Source organism: Lathyrus oleraceus, chromosome 3, assembly GCF_024323335.1.
Source record: "Lathyrus oleraceus cultivar Zhongwan6 chromosome 3, CAAS_Psat_ZW6_1.0, whole genome shotgun sequence".
NCBI classification, from domain to species: Eukaryota; Viridiplantae; Streptophyta; class Magnoliopsida; order Fabales; family Fabaceae; genus Lathyrus; species Lathyrus oleraceus.
In genome coordinates, this window is record NC_066581.1 from 519397622 (window position 1) to 519417762 (window position 20141).

General features: G+C 31.5%; 1 protein-coding gene across 1 annotated transcript; it reads left to right on the plus strand.

The window, feature by feature from the left end:
- The first annotated feature begins 724 nt into the window (after window positions 1-724).
- On the plus strand, window positions 725-8416 carry LOC127128589 (ent-copalyl diphosphate synthase, chloroplastic). Its single transcript, NM_001427714.1, has 15 exons — window positions 725-959; window positions 1464-1532; window positions 1633-1736; window positions 1815-2097; window positions 2238-2421; window positions 3049-3263; window positions 3351-3471; window positions 3562-3674; window positions 3805-4031; window positions 5384-5499; window positions 5593-5691; window positions 5792-6031; window positions 6141-6264; window positions 7195-7389; window positions 8049-8416. Exons 1-15 carry the CDS (start codon window positions 872-874, stop codon window positions 8271-8273), a joined length of 2403 nt encoding a protein of 800 aa, NP_001414643.1. The 5' UTR covers window positions 725-871; the 3' UTR covers window positions 8274-8416.
- The last annotated feature ends 11725 nt before the right edge of the window (window positions 8417-20141 follow it).

The window sequence follows — 20141 nt, forward strand, 5'->3', positions numbered from 1 at the left end:
CGTAGCATGCACTCGTCCATTAATTAGACGAAACTCTTTTTAAAAAGTAGCACTAAGGTAAAAGAAAATTCAAAGTGAGACAATTTGAAATTTTAGTTTTAAACATGGGGTGGAAAAGTAAAAAAAAGAATGTGTTATATGATATAAAAGCATATAATTTAATGACTCTATCAATCATAGTCCATGTAATGAGAAAGTATCATTTAAAGTTTGAACATGAAAGGTCACATCGCATAACATCTCTAGGGTATTGTCTATAAGGTAAAATGAAGCAAATATTTCAAGCTTAAATAATAAAACAATATAAGGATCAACCGACAAAAAACACTTAAGTACTATCTTATGCTTGAGAAGAGGTTTCACAATTACTAAGATAATAAAACATTATAGAGGTTTCACAATGTGAATGAGAAGACAAGTGAACCTAGAATTTTTTTTAACGAATTTCATTAACAATATGTTTTGACATTTTTTAAAATAGAAAATAAAAATAGTGAGGAAATATGTGCTATCTTTCAAAATATCCATAAAACAAAAATGTGTTATGAGATTGTCATATCATGGATACAAAATAAACCCTAATTCTATTTTTCAAATATAAATATTGGTGTATAAATTGCAATGAACATTAAAAGAATAAAAATAATAAAAAATAAAGAAAAGGACACGTGTGCCCTCAAGTAAATGAGTTTTGAGATGATGCCATGCATCCATTAGTGGGAATCTCAAGAGAAGTCATTTCTGTCTCTTTGCCTCTTCTTCTTTGCCTTTTAAACACTCACTTCCTATCTACCTTTCTTTCATCATACATCACTCTAAAACTAAACATTACTTACTTCTTTCCATCATCATCATCATCATCATCATCACCATGTTCACTCACTTCTCCACCCACTTTCATCTTCCATCTTCTTCTTCTCTCTTCTTTCTTCATCCATTCACCAAATCCTCTTCTTTAGGTATGTTTTTTATCATACACATTTACATATAATGGTGAATCTTTCTTTCTCTTAATCAAAACCATATACATATTTTATCTATTCTTTTTTTACTTTCTTTCTTATATAGGGACATTACATGTTAATTGATATAATATAATTATTATTTTATGTTACTTATCTTCAACCTTACTATATTATTAGAACTGAGTTTGGAAGCTCAAACGTCAAAAAGAACACTTAGTTAGAATTTTGGTTCTTTAAATTTGACAATATAGTAATTACTTTTTGTTATTTGAAGTTTAACCTTACTTTAAGAGATTAATTTAAATAATAAGTGTGTGATCTTGGTTTTATAGCTTTTCAGCTTTTAAGATTTCACTATCAAAAGAATGTCACAGTTGGAAGATGTGAACTTGTCTCTTGTTTTTTCCTTAACCCAAATAGAAAACAATATAAAAAGAAAAATTAATATTATTTTTTATATTTTATTATATTTTATATTTTATTATTTTTTATATATAGGTGCTGTGTCGTTTGTGGCTAAAGACAAAGAGAAAAGATGTAGAGCTATATCCAAATCAAGAACTCAGGGTATATATGTAGTTGAGATTCTTTTAAAACTAGTACCTTTTTTCTTCTTAAAATATTATTTTAAATTAAATAGTTTAATATTATATTTTCTGCTTTGCAGAATATGAAGGAGTATTTCAAACTAATGTAGCAACATTAAAGTTGAGTGAAATTAATGTGGAAGATGTCATAGTCATAGATGATGAAGAGGAGCAAGATATTAGGGTACTTTTAACTTTTATGATTAAATAATATTTATTTAATTTTTCGTTAATTAATATTAATTTTTTTATTAATAAAAAGGTGGGTTTAGTGAACAAAATAAAATCAATATTGAGTTCATTGGAAGATGGAGAGATAACTATATCTGCTTATGATACTGCTTGGGTTGCTCTTGTTGAAGATGTTAATGCTATTAGCACCCCTCAATTTCCTTCTAGTCTAGAGTGGATTGCAAAAAATCAACTTCAAGATGGTTCATGGGGTGATAGTCGATTATTCTCGGCTCATGATCGAATTATCAATACATTGGCATGTGTAATCGCGTTACGATCATGGAATATGCATTCAGAAAAGTGTGACAAAGGTATATACTAGTCTTGTCTGATTTTTAAGTTACTGACGCAGTTACAAATAAACGACCATTTTTACTGATTAAAAGGATCGTGTTTATGCGACAGACGAAATAGTGTAATTTTATAATTGCTAATTGATGTTTGGTTATAGGAATGATATTTTTTAGAGAGAATCTTAGCAAGCTTGAGAATGAGAATGAGGAGCATATGCCAATTGGGTTTGAAGTTGCTTTCCCTTCACTACTTGAAAGAGCTAGAGGATTAAACATTGATGTGCCAAATGATTCTCCAATATTGAAAAACATATTTGAAAAGAGAGATGAAAAACTCACAAGGTACCTTAGTTGTTGTCATAATTATGTTTCCACTATGCCCATATCTATTTTTATAATTTGTTTCCAAAGTAACCTTATCTTTTAGTCTTGGAAACCAAATTGAAGTATACAATATATTATTACATCAAATTTAGGTTAACTTTTAAACTTTTTAAACTAGTCTTAAGTTTTTGAAGAACTTGGGTCAGTTAATTACCGTTTAACTATGATAAAATAATTAAAAGACTTGTGCGTCATAGTTTAACTATAAAAAATTGAAACCCTATTCGGTGGTTCATCTTATACCTTTTAAAAATGCTATGAAGTCATTCATCTTTCACCGTATAATATTTGCTATGCAATTTATCAGTATCGTAGGCTATAAAATTTATCAGTATCGTATGCTATAAAATTTATCAATATCGTATGTTATGAAATTTATCAGTATCGTACCATAATTGCTATGAAATTTATCAGTATCATACGCTATGAAATTTATCAGTATCGTACCATAATTACTATGAAATTTATCAGTATCATACGCTATGAAATTTATCAGTATCTTAACATAACTATGAAATTTATGAGTATCTTACAATAATTGGTATGTGTGTGGACCTAATTGAATGTGGTGTGGTGTTGGAATAGAATACCAAAAGAGATAATGCATAAAGTGCCAACAACATTGTTGCATAGCTTGGAGGGTATGTCTGGCTTGGATTGGAAACAACTTCTAAAATTGCAATCACAAGATGGATCATTCTTGTTTTCTCCATCTTCCACAGCTTTTGCATTAATGCAAACTAAAGATGGAAATTGCCTAAAATACTTGAATAATGTTGTCAAAAAATTCAATGGAGGAGGTAACTTAATCATCTACTATTTCCCTAACCCTTTTTTCTTTGTTAATATAGCTTAAATATGTGATTAATTAATATAATATATTTCAGTTCCAAATGTGTATCCGGTGGATTTATTTGAACATATTTGGGTGGTTGATCGTCTCGAACGCCTTGGAATATCTCGATTTTTTCGACATGAGATCAAAGATTGTATGAATTATGTGTCTAGGTAATTTAATTAATACTAATTACCCTTTAATTAATTTTTTTAAAATATACCCTATTTAAATTTATAAATAATGAGGAAATGAAATTTCAGATATTGGAGTGAAAAGGGAATTTGTTGGGCAAGAAATTCAAATGTTCAAGATATTGATGACACTGCAATGGCTTTCAGATTACTTAGATTACATGGTCACCAAGTTTCAGCCCGTAAGTATAGCAGATACGACACTAACACAACGAACCTGAGACTATAATAATAATAAATTATATATTAACGTCAGTATCGGATACTGGATACACTATTATGCGATTTGAGTAATGAATTTTTTTTTGATAGATGTGTTTAAGCACTTTGAGAGAAATGGTGAATTCTTCTGCTTTGCTGGTCAATGCACACAAGCAGTGACAGGAATGTATAATCTATTTAGAGCCAGTCAAGTGCTTTTTCCAGGAGAGAAAATTCTTGAACATGCCAAACACTTTTCTGCCAAGTTTTTGAAGGAAAAGAGAGAAGCAAATGAACTCATAGATAAATGGATCATAATGAAGAATCTGCCTGAAGAGGTAAGTAACTAATTTCTCATTACCACATTAATTTAAAATGTACTTTGTTAGATTTAGTTAGATATTTGATTGATATAGATGAAAAATTTGTCAAAGTTAGTTACAAGTTTGTTAGAAAAGTTGTTACCTTGTTTAATTTTGATTTTTTTTTAACAAACTCATAACTAGGTTTAAAAACATCTAAAATTTAACAAACTTATAAGTAGCTCTAGCAATTTTACATAATTAATTTGTTTCCGATTAAATTGTGGTTAAATATGGTTTTAAAAACTATTATTATTATTAAATTGTGATTAATATTCTTTTTGTTTGTTATAGTTAGACCTTAATTAATCTATACAAAATATTTAAAAATTTAAAACGACTATAGTTAAGGGTGATAAAAATGCATGATCCTATTAGGTATAATCTGCTAAAAAATAGAGTGGGGAGAGACGGACATTATGTAGAACGTGAGTTTGAAATCTTGATCTGTCCTGAAAAAAATAAGGATGAAGTATGACAGATTTACGGACACAACACCTTTTTTAATTTAAAAATTATAAAATTTTATACTAATGTCCGTGTCTATCGGAAAAAAATATAATAGATGAAACAAACATAAATACGTGCATCTAAAACCTTAATCCACCCCCAAAATTTTACCTATTTTCTAAAAAGAATTAGAGAGATCTCATGGAATCATTTGCTCAAAAGTTGAGCAAGAAAATACTTACAAAGTCTTAGTTACATACCAGCTCATATTGAGCAACACCTATAGGCCCTAAAGGATGAAGGATGCAAACAAAGGTAAATACAAATATTCCTAAGGATTTTGATGTGTCTTATGTTAGTGACAAAAAATGGAATTTATGGAACCATTTCATGAGTATAAATATGTTATAGGACCACTTTGATGTACATAACAAGAACTTATGAATGTACCTAGTAAATGTCAAATTAATTATTATTAATTTTTAAAATTTTACAAGTTGATCCTATATTTTTATAAGATTTAAATAAATTTTTCAAATTTTTCAAAAAATTGTAAATTAATTTTTAATAATTTTCAAATTTTACAAACGGGTCATTTTAAATTTTTAAAAATGGAAAATTGGCTCCTAATTTTTAAATTTAAATTTCAATATAAAACTTTTAAAATTTATAAAATGATCCAAAAAATACAACATTTTAATATTGTTCCTAACCAAAAGCATTTCAAAATAAAATAGTTTTAATAAACCTCAAAGATCAAAGATACAAACAAAGATAAATGCAAATATTCCTTAGGTTTTAAATGTGTGTTATAGGACCACTTTGTTTTTGTTTGTACTAAATACTTATGAATGAATGTAATTGTTTTTGTTGGGTAGGTTGGTTATGCATTGGACATGCCATGGTATGCAAATTTAGATCGCATTGAGACAAGATTTTACATTGATCAATATGGTGCTGAAAGCGATGTATGGATTGGCAAAACTCTTTACAGGTAATTTATCTTTTTTGTCGTAATTAAATTTAGATATAGGGTGTAAATTTTGAATCTGCGATGTTTTATTTATTTATCTTTCAATTGTGAAAGGATGGCGTATGTGAACAACAACAATTATCTCGAGCTTGCTAAATTAGACTACAACAATTGTCAAGCACAACATTTAATCGAATGGAATGCAATTCAAACGTAAGAGTCTTAGAATTTGGATTCTGTATATTTATTTTGCTATTCTTGTTTCTATTGAGTTAACGTCCGTTGTTGTTGCCACAATCGTTTATTTTTCTAGATGGTACTTAGAATCTAGATTGGGCGAATTTGGATTGAGCAAAAGGGATCTTTTATTGGCTTATTTTTTGGCCACCGGGAGCATATTTGAGCCTGAAAGATCTCATGAGAGACTTGCTTGGGCAAAAACTACGGCTCTCCTTGAGACAATCAAGTCTTATGTTAGGAATGAAGATTTGAGGAAAGATTTTGCGAAAAAATTCAATGACCACATCGATGTTCGAGACTATTCTATTGCCCGGTAAGTACCTGATGTTCGACACGACACTTATACGTACACGTGCAATTATGTTCTATTAAATCTTTTTTTTCCACTTGAAATTAACATTTTTTATATGTATGAAATGCAGGAGGATGAAGAGGAACAAAACAGAACATGAACTTGTTGAGAGTCTGTTTGCAACCATAGATGAAATATCATGGGATGTAAGATTGTCTTATGGTCATGAAATTGGATATGATATGCATCAATGTGTGAGTTTACCAATCCTCAATCCTCTCAACTTAAGATTTTAAGTATCAAAACTTTTGGCTAAAAGTTATATTTAAAATATATAATTTAATTATAAATATATAATTAACAATTAATAATATTGAAATGTATTATTATAAAATTTGTTTTAAACTTTAATTAAAAATATCAACTTAGCAGGGTGGAGGCAGATGATGTATCTTATCCCAGTTTCTCCTGAATTCTAAGGAAATTATAAGTTTAAAAAATAAAAATAAATTTTATTATTTTCAATTAAATTAATAATAAAAAAAATTTAAAAAGTAATAAAAGGAAATTAACAATTATTTTTTTAAAGTAGTTATTTAATTATCTCTTATTGTTTCAGCTTTTTTAAAATATTATTTGTATAATGTAATATGTTTTTGGTGAAACTTTTTTTACAAATAAATTTTTAAAAAAACTTCAAATAAAATATTTATTTAAGTAATTATTCTTAAAATTTTATTTTAAATATTTCGTCATTTTACTATAATTTTTTAGATGTCACAATTTAAAAAAATCACTTAAATTTAAAGTTATTTTAAATAATTTTTCATAAAAATTATTTTTGAAATACATATTTTTGAAAAATTATTTTAGATGTCTTCAAAGAGATTTTGTTCCCTATTTCTATCTCACAGAAAAATTCTCCATAATCAAATTGCCATCTCTAACATTAACACATGTTGGGTCAATATGCTATTAATTAAATATAAATTGTATCCATTGCTAACATTTTATATTCTAAACATGATTTTATTTTTCCTATTACCCTACAGAGTAACCAACTGAAAAAGAAAATCATGGCTAAAAGAAAAAGAGAATCAAACTATGAGAAGATTAACCAAATCACCAAAGTATTGGTTGAAATTTTACAAGCATGTTGACTTTTTTCTTTCATGTGATTGTAGTGGAAAAAGTGGCTTTCAAGTTGGCAAAGTGAAGGAGACAAATGTGAAGGAGAAGCAGAACTTTTGATACAAATAATAAACCTATGTTCTAACCATTGGATTTCTGAGGAACAAGTATGCAATCCACAATACAAGCATCTTCTTCAACTCACTAACTCTATATGCCATAAACTTAGTTGCTATCAAAAGGACAAGGTTAGTGACAACTCAAAACTTTTTCTAAAATTCAAATTCTCCAACTTGCACTTTACACAATCATAAATCTAGAATATAAATAAGATTTTAACCATGATATTGAGTTTTGTCAAAATACTCATAATTGAAATCTTTTCAACATTATACATACCTCATATCACTTATATAGGATAAGGTGTAGAGGTTTTAGGCACTACATAGGCACTACATAATATTTTTTATAGGCAAATAAAACTAGGGCTAAAGTAAACTAGAATTCCGGGAGAAAGGTATAAGAAGGATCAAATTCGGAATAAAAAATAACAATAAACAAAATTACAAAAATAAAATGCACAAAATTAGTCGAAACTAGAATTTTTCAAACCGATAATATCTGCAGAAACTCCGAAACCACAAAAAATTCATTCAATCGAGGTTGAAGACACTCACCCCCTATTTTTCTAATATGTTCACAAGCTAATCATAGTCTTGTGCGTCTATTATGCTCTTAATTTAAATGGAACCCGACTAATAGACACAATAAAATTGATCTTAGTCGGTCTTAAAAAAATACTAAGTTTTAATATATATTAGTCAAAATAAAAGTTTATGGTATATTGTTTGTTGATTGGTTTAATTTTTTTTGATTTATTTAAATTTTCTTTGAATGGAAAATCTAGGAATTAAAAGGCATCAGCTGCCAAGGAAACATCACCAACTCAGAAGTAGAGTCCAAAATGCAAGAACTTGTACAAATGGTGTTTCAAAAATGTCCTAATGACATTGATTTTAATGTCAAGAATACTTTCTTCACAATTGCAAAGTCCTTTTACTATGCAGCTTTCTGTGATTCAAGGACCATCAACTTTCATATTGCAAAAGTTCTCTTTGAAAAAGTTGTTTAATCAAATTTATTGATTTGTATAGGTATTAGTTCACTTTCATTCATGTGAATATATATTTTCCTTTAATGTAATATTGAAACAAAAAGGAAAATATTTGTTATTGTGATTCAATGTGTATATATTGTCGTTTTCTAATAAATTTCTCCTAAAATTTTCTTTTTTGGTTTGTTACTTTATCCAAATTTTACTATAGCTTAAAAGATACATATATGTTGTTGGAATTTCGAGAATTCTTGATGTTGGAATTTCATATATAATTGGAGAATTTCAAATCAATTTTGTTGAATAAAAATCAATCTTTTTAATTAATTACTCCTCTTGTTCTTCACTTTTCACTTAAGTGAATCAACCACATATTGATTGCAAGATGATTCTACTACACGTGAATTTAAGAAGAAAAGAAAAGATGAATTGAGGAAGGAAAGAGAAATTAGGATTTGAGAGAAAAGAGGAAGACGGAGAATATTTCTGTAGAGTTTCTCTCTACCTTCAAACTGAAGTTTTATTTAATCTTTTATCTATGTAACTGCATTATTAATTACAATGATATGATATCTCCCTATTTATAAGCTGAGATTGCTTGCACATTGTCATACCCTAATTTTTAACACTAAGATCTCACATACCATTGACATCCTTGCATACAAACAAGGTCACCTTTTGGTCCTTCTCCCTCTCATCTTTGGGTTTTGCTTTTTGCAGAGATCATCAAGCACCTTCTTTATTGGTGTTTTACCTTTGTGTTTACATGTTCATTACCCATCTAACCACTAATCAAAATAGAAAAAAAATATGTCTTGTTTCCTTAAGTTTATTATGCAAGATAGAGCTTGTCATCAAGAGTATCAAGCAGGCTCCTCGGCTAGGGTTTGTGTGGATTCCTCAAGTTAAAGTATGTCCAACCATTGATTATCAAGGGGGATATATTTCAATGCATGATCTATAAGATTCTAAATCACCTTTCAATCTCATTTTGATCAAGAGTACATGAAAGTTTTGTTGCTTACTTCTGAAAAAAGTCAAAGGTTCATGTGTTTATTTTCATGTCTTCTTCAATAAGTTACCTTAAGCTTTGAGAAATCTAATCAAGAGACATTCAAAGAAACCTTATTTTGAGTTCATATGATCATCCATGTGCTTTGAAATGCAAGAAAAGTTCAACTGCACAAGTTTTATTCCAAGAGGTTTGACTAAAAAGTCAACATTTGAAATCAAAGTTACAAGGATCACAACTCCTTCAATTATCAACATCTTTGAATTCTTACTTTTGCATTTGACTCTTATTGTTATCCTCTACAACTTCTCTTTACATGATAAGTGAGAATTATACTTGGAGGGTCATCAAAAGTTTGGAGACATTATAGGTCATTTGTGGACTTAGTGAAATTTGACATATTTTCAAGTGACTTTTTCTCAACTTTAAAGGATTGTAACTTCTTTAATTTTCAACACTTGAGCCTGATTCTTTTTGCATAATGTCATTTGTGATGCCCTCTACAAGTTTGCTTCAATGATCAAGGTCAAATTATGCTTGGAAGGTCATGGAATTCATCAAAACATTACAAATCCTTTTCAGGCATTTGAGACTTAGATTTTTCTAAGTTACATGACTAGTTTTTCGTGTCAACTTCAATATGCCACAACTTCGTGCTCAAGCATCCAAATTCAACCTTTCTTGGAACATTTTAATCTTTGTTATGATTTCAACACATTGCAAAAATAATGAGACCAAAAAGCCTCCTGAGCAAGATGCCCCATTGAGTTAAACATGGTGACTTGGAACTGAAGAAATCACCATTGCCCGAAATTTGAACTCCATTAATCTCAATTCCAAGCCAAATCAACATGTACTTTGGATCTAAACATGTTTAACCAAGTCTCTAGAAATTAATTGACCCTTGAAACGCATCATTTGGCTGAGTTTTGATGGATTGCAAGTCACACTTTTCTCACATTTTGATCAAATTCGTTTTGCACGAATTAAGCTTAATTCCACACGTATTTGGATCCAAACACATTCCCTATAAATAGAGGAAGCTATTGCATTCATTTCCAAACTTTTGAGAGCCAAGAAACCCTTACTATAATCTGAAGTTTTCTAGAAAAGTTTAACTATCATGTTTTGAGTTCCAACATATTTCAATCCAATTTCTTGATTCCATTAGCATCTTCGGCACCCTCTAAATTTTTTGCAACAATTCCCAAGCTCTGAGACCTTCTAAAGTGCTCAAACCAGATCGAGCTTCATCAACTTTTGATCACCATTTGGACAAGGTAGTTCTGAGCACCATTTAAACTCAAACAAGTTACCATAATATAATCCTTCACTCTCTGATGCTTTCCCCTAACTTGTCTGATATTGATTGATTGTGTTCATCATTTAATTTAATTTTCGTGGCTTGCTTGCTTATGAAACTTCTTTAAAATTCCCCGTGCTCATTTTAGATAAATGAATTTGGAGCATGACGTTGAATTCGTGATGAGGAGGCGATCACATTGTTGGTGGTCTCGTATTTTGAATTTATCAAACGATGAAACTCCGGTGGAGGACCATCGGAGAAGATGACCGGAGTTTATCTAAGGTCATTTGAGTTTGGAGACACGTTGGCTAAATGAAATATTCGGATTGGTTCAATTTAAATGCAATCCCATGTTTCATTTCAGTTAAATCCCATTGTGCGTCCTAGCTTGAGGGGTGTTGGATCTACCACGTAAACTAATGAGGCTTGATCCAACGCTCCCTATTTTTTCTGATTTTATTTCTTTTTCTATTTTAATTTTTAATTGCATTTTCTTTTAAAATTCATAGAAAAATCATTTTACATCCAAAACAATTTCTAAAATTCACTTTTATTTTTCTCCATCTGATTTTTATTTTTCCATATTTTATTTGATTGATTTTCTATTTTTTGTGGAATTTATCTTTTCTCCTTTGTTTTAATTGGTTTAAAAATACTTTTCTGCATTTTTAAATTTTGAAAAAAAATATTATATGCTTCTTATTTTATTTCCAACCTTCCATAGTTTTCTTGGCCATTTATTTGGTGTTTTGAAGGACTTTATGATTTTTTTCACTTTATTTCTATTTTAAAATTCATTTTAAAAATACTTTTGGTGCATTTTTATTTTATTTCATTTCAATTTATATTTGTTTGACTTTTGTTGACTTCTGTTGGCCTTGGATCATGTTTGTTTTGATCATACGTCTCATTAAACTCAATGGATCTTGGGTGTTGATGGGGTGAAAACCATAATCAATCAAAATGAATGATTGATTTTGATGATGACTTGATCAAACCTTGGAACTAATTTGGGTGTGATCTCTATTGTCCCCTTCTTCTTCATCTCTTTCTTTCCCCTTGATCAAATGGATGACTTATGACCATCTTGTTCATGATGCACGAATTGGTACTTGATGAACTTTCATCATTTCAAATCTACCTCCTAATGATCATGGATCATTTAAGGTACTTTGGATTGATGCATAAGTTTGTCCTAAGCACTATGAAGTATGGATTGAAGTAATGGACCATCCTCCTGACCTTTGTGCTTGATCATTCCTTTTTTCTTTTTGTGTGACATGGCTTTAGGAGAATGATTTACATATCATTTCTCTAGCATGTATTAACACAAATATTATTATTGACCGACCTCAGATAGTTGTGACTTCTACATAAGTCCAATTACGATTGCTTAACATAGTGCTAAATTTGTCCCCCAAAGTAAGTCATTTTCATAAGTGAGATTGTAAGTCTCCTACTCCTCATGGTATTGTGTGAAAATATTGCTCCCTTTTTATTTATGAGAGCTAGTGGCATACTTGTTAATTTTATCTAAGTTGGAGCCCTTCTCATATATGATGTAAAGGCCCATGTTTTTCATGATTGTGAGTGAATAGTTGAGTGTTCTCCAAAACATGACAAAAACTGTCATTCCCTTATTGATCACTAACATTTTATTGTATTAACTTTTACTTCAATGTCATTTACCTTATGCTTTTTACTTTTTTTGCCATTTACTTTATGGTTTATTTTTAGCATCCCATATCATTTTATTTGTGATTATGTTATTTGTTCCTTGTCCATTTGGACTTTCATTTCCTTGTAAAAGAAATTAATAAAGAAAAACCCCTATAAAATTTGGTCCTCTTGATTTTATGGACTAGAGGTTACTATCCTTAGCATTGTAATGGAGTTATGGACTTAGAGCTAGGACTTTGACCTTTGCTTTGGGAGATTATGATTTGAGACCTTGGGATTTATCTGATACCTCTGATTTTGTACTTCTCAGTGAAGACTTGGCTTCGTTATTTTGGTTTCATCTGATGCATAATTATTCTTAGCTTATTTGGTTTGCTTGAGGTTTAATCTAAAGGAGGGAATTCTTGCTTGACTTATGTCATACAACTTGTTATCTGTTGGTTAGATCTTTCCTCCCTAACTTTTACTTTTTGCTCTATGATAGTCTCTTCTTCTCCTCTCTTTCTTTAATTTTCAAAATCTTCCTCTTTTTTAAAAAGCTTCTTGTTTTTTAAACTTAAACCACTTTCTCTATAAACCTTGAATTTTTTCAAGTGATTTTCAAAACCTTTTCCTAATAAATACTAATCTATCTTAAGCATATTCAGGCCAATTTCAAGAGACTTAAAAAATGTATAACCCACTCAAATCATTTTGTGTCCCTTTATGCACTTTTCCTTTTAAATATTTTCTCAAAGTTTAGACATGAATCATTTCAATAGTTGAGATATAATTCTCGTATCCCATAGTATTAATGATAAATCTTTTCCATTTAAGAGAGCTAGTGACATACCTGTTGATCTTTATCCAAGTTGGAGCCCTTCCCATGATGATGCAAAGTTCTCATACTTGTGGGTGACCAGTTGGATATTCTCCTTAAAATGACAAAATGTATTTTCATTAAAAATGAATCAAATAAACATTACTTTTACCATGAACTATGAGGTTTTGATCCTCCATTGCACTTTGTTGGTACGTAGGCATGAGACTTCAAAAGTCTTGGAAAACACAAAATTAAGAAAAATATTTCTTTTCCCATCTCTCCAATCTTTTGCAAACAACACTTTTTTTCCAAACTAAATTGTACATATTTTCAAAGAGGTTTCCATGGAGTACCATGGATGTTTAGGGTGCTCATACCTTCCATTTACATAACTAACCCTCGGACCCTTATCTCTTTTTATTAGTTTTATTTTAAAACTTATTTGGGTTTTGTTCGTACTTTTTCCCATTTCCTTTGGAAATAATAAAAGCGCGGTGACGACTCTTGCTTTGTGAGTTAAGTTAATCAATAGCTTGAACTCAAACATTTTACCGCTACACACACCAAACAATCTCCAACTAAACTAACTTGGCTAAAACACAAAATAAAGCTAAGTCTTATTTTCTGTCAAAGACACACTTCTTCTACATTTCGACGGTAGCAGGCTATATCGAATTACTGCTTCGATACAAAGGATTACACGTTCAACACGCCACCTAATTCATTGTGTCTAAGCTATCTACATTTATCATTGTTCTCAGTCTTTTGAGCACTTCGACTTGCACCCCTTTCGTCATGATGTTTGTAATCTGATTATCAGTTCTGCAGTGTTCCAAGCTCAGCTTCTCATTTGCTACTTTTTCTCAAAGATAATGGAACCTCATTTAGATGTGTTTGATTCTTCCATGTGCTATCAGATTCTTCGCCAGATTGATACCAGGCATGTAGTCGATCTTTATGGTAATCGCTTAATGATTCTTCCCTGTAATTTCTTCGACTGAATTCACCAACCATGTTGTTTGACATGCACAAAGGGAATCGACTATGTACTATACTTCATATGATGAGAGTACTACTATTGATTCCTTTCTTAAGCTCCAAGCAACTGGTGAACCACCTAGCATAGACATATAACCAACTATGGATATTATATCCTCAGCATCACTACATGAACTTGAATCGGTGTAACTTACTAGGTTGTATTATTTTCGTTCATCAGATGCAGAAAACAGAATGTCATAGTCGAGAGTTTCTTTCAGATGCCTTAGTATCGTCTTTGTCGCTGCTAAATGTGATACCTTTGGCTTCTACATGATTCTACTCATCATACCTACATTGTTGGCTAGATAAGACCTTGTGTGACAATGTTATCTCAATTACCCAATAAGTCTTATGTATTGTGTTAGGTCAACATCATCTTCATCAGAGTTTTTCAATAATTACAGTCTTGGTTCAGCAAGTGTCAAAGTTGCATTGTAGTATTCCATCTCAAATCGTTTGAATATTTCATTTTCATATCTTCTTTGATGCATCATCATACCTATACTACTCTTTTAGAATTAAATACCAAGGAAGTATAAAATGTTGCCCAAATCGGACATTTTGAACTCCTTGCTAAGATCACGTTTGAAGTCTTCAATCTCTTTCTTGCAGCTGCCTATTATTAACAAGTAATTGACATAAAGATACAATATAAGCAATTCACTCTTACTCCTTCTTACATGTACTCCATGCTCAGTTGTGCACTTCACAAATTCCTCCTCCCTTAGGAAACTATCTATCTGAAGGTAGAGAAAAACAAGAAATGAGGATTTGAATTGTTTTCACTGAAAAATAAAACCTTTTAGCATCGCTACACACACCAAGGTAAAAACAAACAACACAAAAGTTTATCCTGGTTCGCTTGAAAATCAAAGTTACTCCAGTTCATCCGGCCAAGGTGATTCGCCTTCAATAAGGACTTAATCCAATAATCTAGATAAATTACAATAATTGTCTAATAGTTCAACAATCTCTTAGCCCTCTCAAGTCTACAGACTTCACAAGTCACTTAGTTAGAATTAATGTTATTTTAACCATGATATTGAGTTTTGTCAAAATACTCATAATTGAAATCTTTTGAACATTATACATACCACATATCACTTATATAGGATACGGTGCATATGTTTTAGGCACTACATAATATTTCTTATAGGCAAATGAAACTAGGGCCAAAGTAAGCTGGAACTTCGGGAGAAAGGTATAAGAAGTATCAAATTCGGAATAAAAAATAACAATAAACAAAATTACAAAAATAAAATGCACAAAATTATTGGCATCAATATCAGTCGAAGCTAGAATTCTTCAAACCGATAACACCTGCAGAAACATCAAAACCACAAAAAATCCATTCAATCGAGGTCGAAGACACTCACCCCTATTTTTCTAATATGTTCACAATCTAATCATAGACTTGTGCCCGCATTATGCTCTTAATTTAAATGGAACCCGACTAATAGACACAATAATATTGATCTTAGTCGGTCTTAAAAAAATACTAAGTTTTAATATATATTAGTCAAAATAAAAGTTTATGGTATATTGTTTGTTGATTGGTTTAATTTTTTTGATTTATTTAAATTTTCTTTGAATGAAAAATCTAGGAATTAAAAGGCATCAGCTGTCAAGAAAACATCACCACCTCAGAAGTAGAGTTCAAAATGCAAGAAAACATCACCACCTCAGAAGTAGAGTTCAAAATGCAAGAACTTGTACAAGTGGTGTTTCAAAAATGTCCTAATGACATTGATTTTAATGTCAAGAATACTTTCTTCACAATTGCAAAGTCCTTTTACTATGCAGCTTTCTGTGATTCTAGGACCATCAACTTTCATATTGCCAAAGTTCTCTTTGAAAAAGTTGTTTAATCAAATTTATTGATTTGTATAGGTATTAGTTCACTTTCTTTCATATGCATATATATTTTCCTTTAATGTAATATTGAAACAAAAAGGAAAATATTTGTTATTGTGATTCAATGTATAGATATTGTCATTTTCTAATAAATTTCTCCTAAAATTTTTCTTTTTTTGGTTTGTTACTTTACCCAAATTTTACTATAGCTTAAAGATACATATATGTTGTTGGAATTTCGAGTATTCTTGATATTGGAATTTCACGTATGTTTGGAGAATTTCGAATATATTTTATCGAATAAGAATCAATCTTTTCGATTGATTACTCCTCTTGTTCTTCACTCTTCATTCAAGTGAATCAACCACACATTCGTTGCAAGATGATTCTGCTACACACAAATTTAAGAAAAAAAGAAAATATGAATTGAATAAGAAAAGAGAAATTATGATTTTAGAGAAAATGGGAAAAGGGAGAATATTTCTGCAGAGTTTCTCTCTGCCTTCATACTGAAGTTTTATTTAATCTTTTTTCTATGTAACTGCATTATTAGTTACAATGATAGAGTATTGTAGCGGTAAATTCATGACCATTAAGTTATGGATAAACTTGACGTCAATAAAAACCAGAGTCGTCGCCGCGCTTTTATTATTTTCAAACTAAAAGGGAAAAGTACGAACAAACCCCAAAGATAAGAAGTTTTCAAATCAAAACTAATAAAATGCCAGAGATTACATGTAAGGGGGTTGGTTACACAGATGGAAGGTGTTAGCACCCAAAGTGTCCTAGGTACTCCTAGGGAGCCCTTCTTTATGTGTGCATATGTTTTTGGTATTTTGGTTAGTAAACAAAAGAAAATAAAGTATGATATAATCAAATAGTGCTTGGTGATCTCTCCCAATGCAAACCCAATGAATGAGGGGTAAGGAGGATGCCAAGGTGTGATCCCAAAGCCAATGTATATGATGAGATAGCATGAGGGATCTTAGGGTCAAAATTGGGGTCTTACAGCTTCCCCTATTTAAGGAAATTCTAACTAAGGATGTGAAGCTTAAAATCTTCGTATCAACTCAGTAGAATGGACTTAAATAATAACATCTAGAAACAAATTTTTGTCCCTAAGAGACCTCATGATACATATGATATGAATGTTAAAATAATCTTTGTGGGGAATATATTGCCACAAAGGAAAAGAAATCCGGAAGAGACTGAAGATCCACAAGAGCATAATGCATTCCATAAGGAAAACTCATTAAGGAGACCAAGACTCTAGGGGATAAAAGTTGTGCTTAGGCCAAGCCACGACTTAAAAACTGCTAGGAGACGCAAGGGATTTCCATGAAAAATAAATCAATGGAAAGACTCGGTTGCGGAACCAGGGAAGATCTCCAGGGGAAACGGGTAGATCAGAACAAAGATGAAATACTCAAACCGAATAGGGGATGGCAATTTCACTGAGGAAATACGCACTCAAACTCAACTGGGGAAGAATGAACTTCAAAACAAGAGTGAAAGAGATATATTATCCGTTATTAGTTATTGGGTGAGAAGATAATACAATTTGACAAAGGGACATCCGTTACCGGTTAGGGTAAACATATCAAGCATGACTCGCTGAGGAAAAAGAGGTGTATTCATTACCGGTTACTGGGTAAGAATAACCTGTTGGGGAGAAAAGATCAAATAGGATTTAAAACTACTAGTTACTGGGTAGAAGACCTAAAAGAGAGTATCCGTCACTGGTTAAAGCGAATATATTAAGGATAAACTCAAAGGAAGAATATCAGTCATCGGCTAGGATGAACATATCAAGGATAGACCACCCGGGGAATGAGGAAGAATATTTGTTACCGATTAGGGTAAACATATCAAGGGTAGACTGTCGGGGAGAAATAGGAATTATATCTACTAGTTACTGAGTAGAATACCAAAGAGAGAGTATCTGTCACCGATTAGGATGAACATATCAAGGATAGGCTCAGCAGGGGAAAGTAGGAATTATAACTACCGGTTACTGGGTCGAATACCAAAGAGAAGAGTAAATTTATCACTAGTTAAAGTGAACATATCAAGGATAGACTCTCTAGGGAATAAAATAGGGATTACGACTACCAAAAAAGAAATGGAAGAATATATGTCATCGGTTAGGATGAACATATCAAGGATAGACTTACCGGGGATACGTGAAAACGAACCCGCCGGGGAAAACAAAGAAAATAGATTACATTTTACCGGGTATTGGATAAAAGTAAAATACTCAACATCAAGAAGAATATTACCAGTTACTTGGTAATAGACTCTCGGAGACCAAAAGATCTATTTAGGTAAAAACTAGAAAGAAACGGTCAAACAAAGACTCAACCCAATGGGGATATAACTCAGGGGGAGTGGTTCCATCCAGATAATTAACTGGGGGAGGAAACTGAAATAATAGTCATCCACGAGGAAATAACTCAGTGGGGAATGAGAAAGGTTAAACTCTTTCTGCTTAAAGGGCTGATATGATTTAATTGAAGGACGACAAACACACCAAATCTGCACGGGAAAATAATATCACCAAAGCAGGGGATCAGAAGAAAAATCAATGCGATAAAATGCATAATGAAATATCTGATGCTGTGTTTTATGCATGAATATGCACGTGTATGATTATGATCATGCTGACAAAACAACACAAAGGATACAAATAACAAAGATTTGAATTATCACTACAACACTCAGCTAATCTCAACAAGATGGAAGCACCAACTGGAGAAAAATGATAGGAATGAAAATAAATCATCTAGCTCTGCATAAATCAACTATGGCTGGGAAAATTCATGGGGCACATGCTTTCAATCAGTCATGGCAAACTCTGGAGGAAGAGAGTGTTGCTGAAAGATGATCGACCAAACATGTTAAGGATAGATAAAAGGATCTATTGAGGATCCAAATTGTCAATACTGCGGGGAATTTTAACTCAACACCATGTTAAATGGGAGACAACCTTGCAAGGGACAAAGTTAAATATTGCTCGGAACCAAATACTGCTGAGAGAGAGGGAATTTTCATCAGAAGACAAACTCCGTCGGGGAATATCAGAGATAAAACTCTGAGTGGGGAACCGAGCAAAATGTTGGGGATGTTGTGACTTGTCGGAGAAAATTGGAGAACCATCACAATAATCATCAAATTCTTTTTGGAAATTACGAAATAAACCAATTCCAAGGCAAAGACAACCAGATCTGACTCACACATAGGAGAAACTGCCGCGGTTATGCAACACAAACAAATGCAAAAGGGGATCTGGAAACCAGATAAAGGTTTCAAATATCCAGGGTTCAATAACAAATCACAAATTAGGGGATACAAAACATGAGCACCTCAGTAGGGGAATATGGATTTGCAAAGGGGACCAATCATCAACTCAACTGGAGATGAGACCCACAAACTCTACTGGGGATGAGAAACCACTCGGGGAGAAACTCAACGACCAAGCTGGGGATAAATGACGAACTGTTGGGGAGGAAAAAGTTACCATACCCAACTGCTTGGGGAAGACCAATAATGCTTCACACTTTAAGACTTGCTTGTTCTCAGATTGATGTTGACATTCCTTATTGAAATTGATTATTCTTAAAGTGAATGCTTTTATTATTTTAAGAAAAATAACTATTCATTAATTTATTTCAAAATTATCATCATAAAAATTCAATTTTATTTAACATAAGTAAATAAGAATAGAAGTAATTGGATCAAAGCTCAACTTTATTTAATAGAATGGTAGTTTGTAAATGACGGGACTCCATGGATCTTTACAAAGTTTGAAAATGGTAATTTACATGGAAAATTTCTACATTGAATACAATGATCACTACTCTCCATACCAACTTTGAAGTTCGTTGTGCTCTTGTCTTTGGTTGAGAATGACGAATCAGAACTAAATGACTGCTCAAAACTGCTTCAAAGATCAAGACTAGCCGAATGCAGTTACTTGCCATAATCCCTAATTTTTGCCTAGATTGCCCCAAGGTGGGGTACTCAATCTACCGAGATAAATTTTCGGTTTTATGTCTCTAACTTTTGCCTAGATTTCCCTTTCGGGTTTTCAATCCACCGAGACGCTCATTTTTGCCTAAGCCGCCCTTTCGGGTTTTCAACTTAGCAAGTTGTTCTTTTATTTTTAGGCGAAGTATTTCTTGACTGCATCGA

Coding starts and splice junctions, on each gene's coding strand:
- LOC127128589 (NM_001427714.1), top strand. CDS start 872: ATGTTCACTCACTTCTCCACCCACTTTCATCTTCCATCTTCTTCTTCT. Junction 3,264..3,350: donor CAAAAAATTCAATGGAGGAG/GTAACTTAATCA, acceptor AATATATTTCAG/TTCCAAATGTGTATCCGGTG. Junction 6,032..6,140: donor CGAGACTATTCTATTGCCCG/GTAAGTACCTGA, acceptor TATGAAATGCAG/GAGGATGAAGAGGAACAAAA.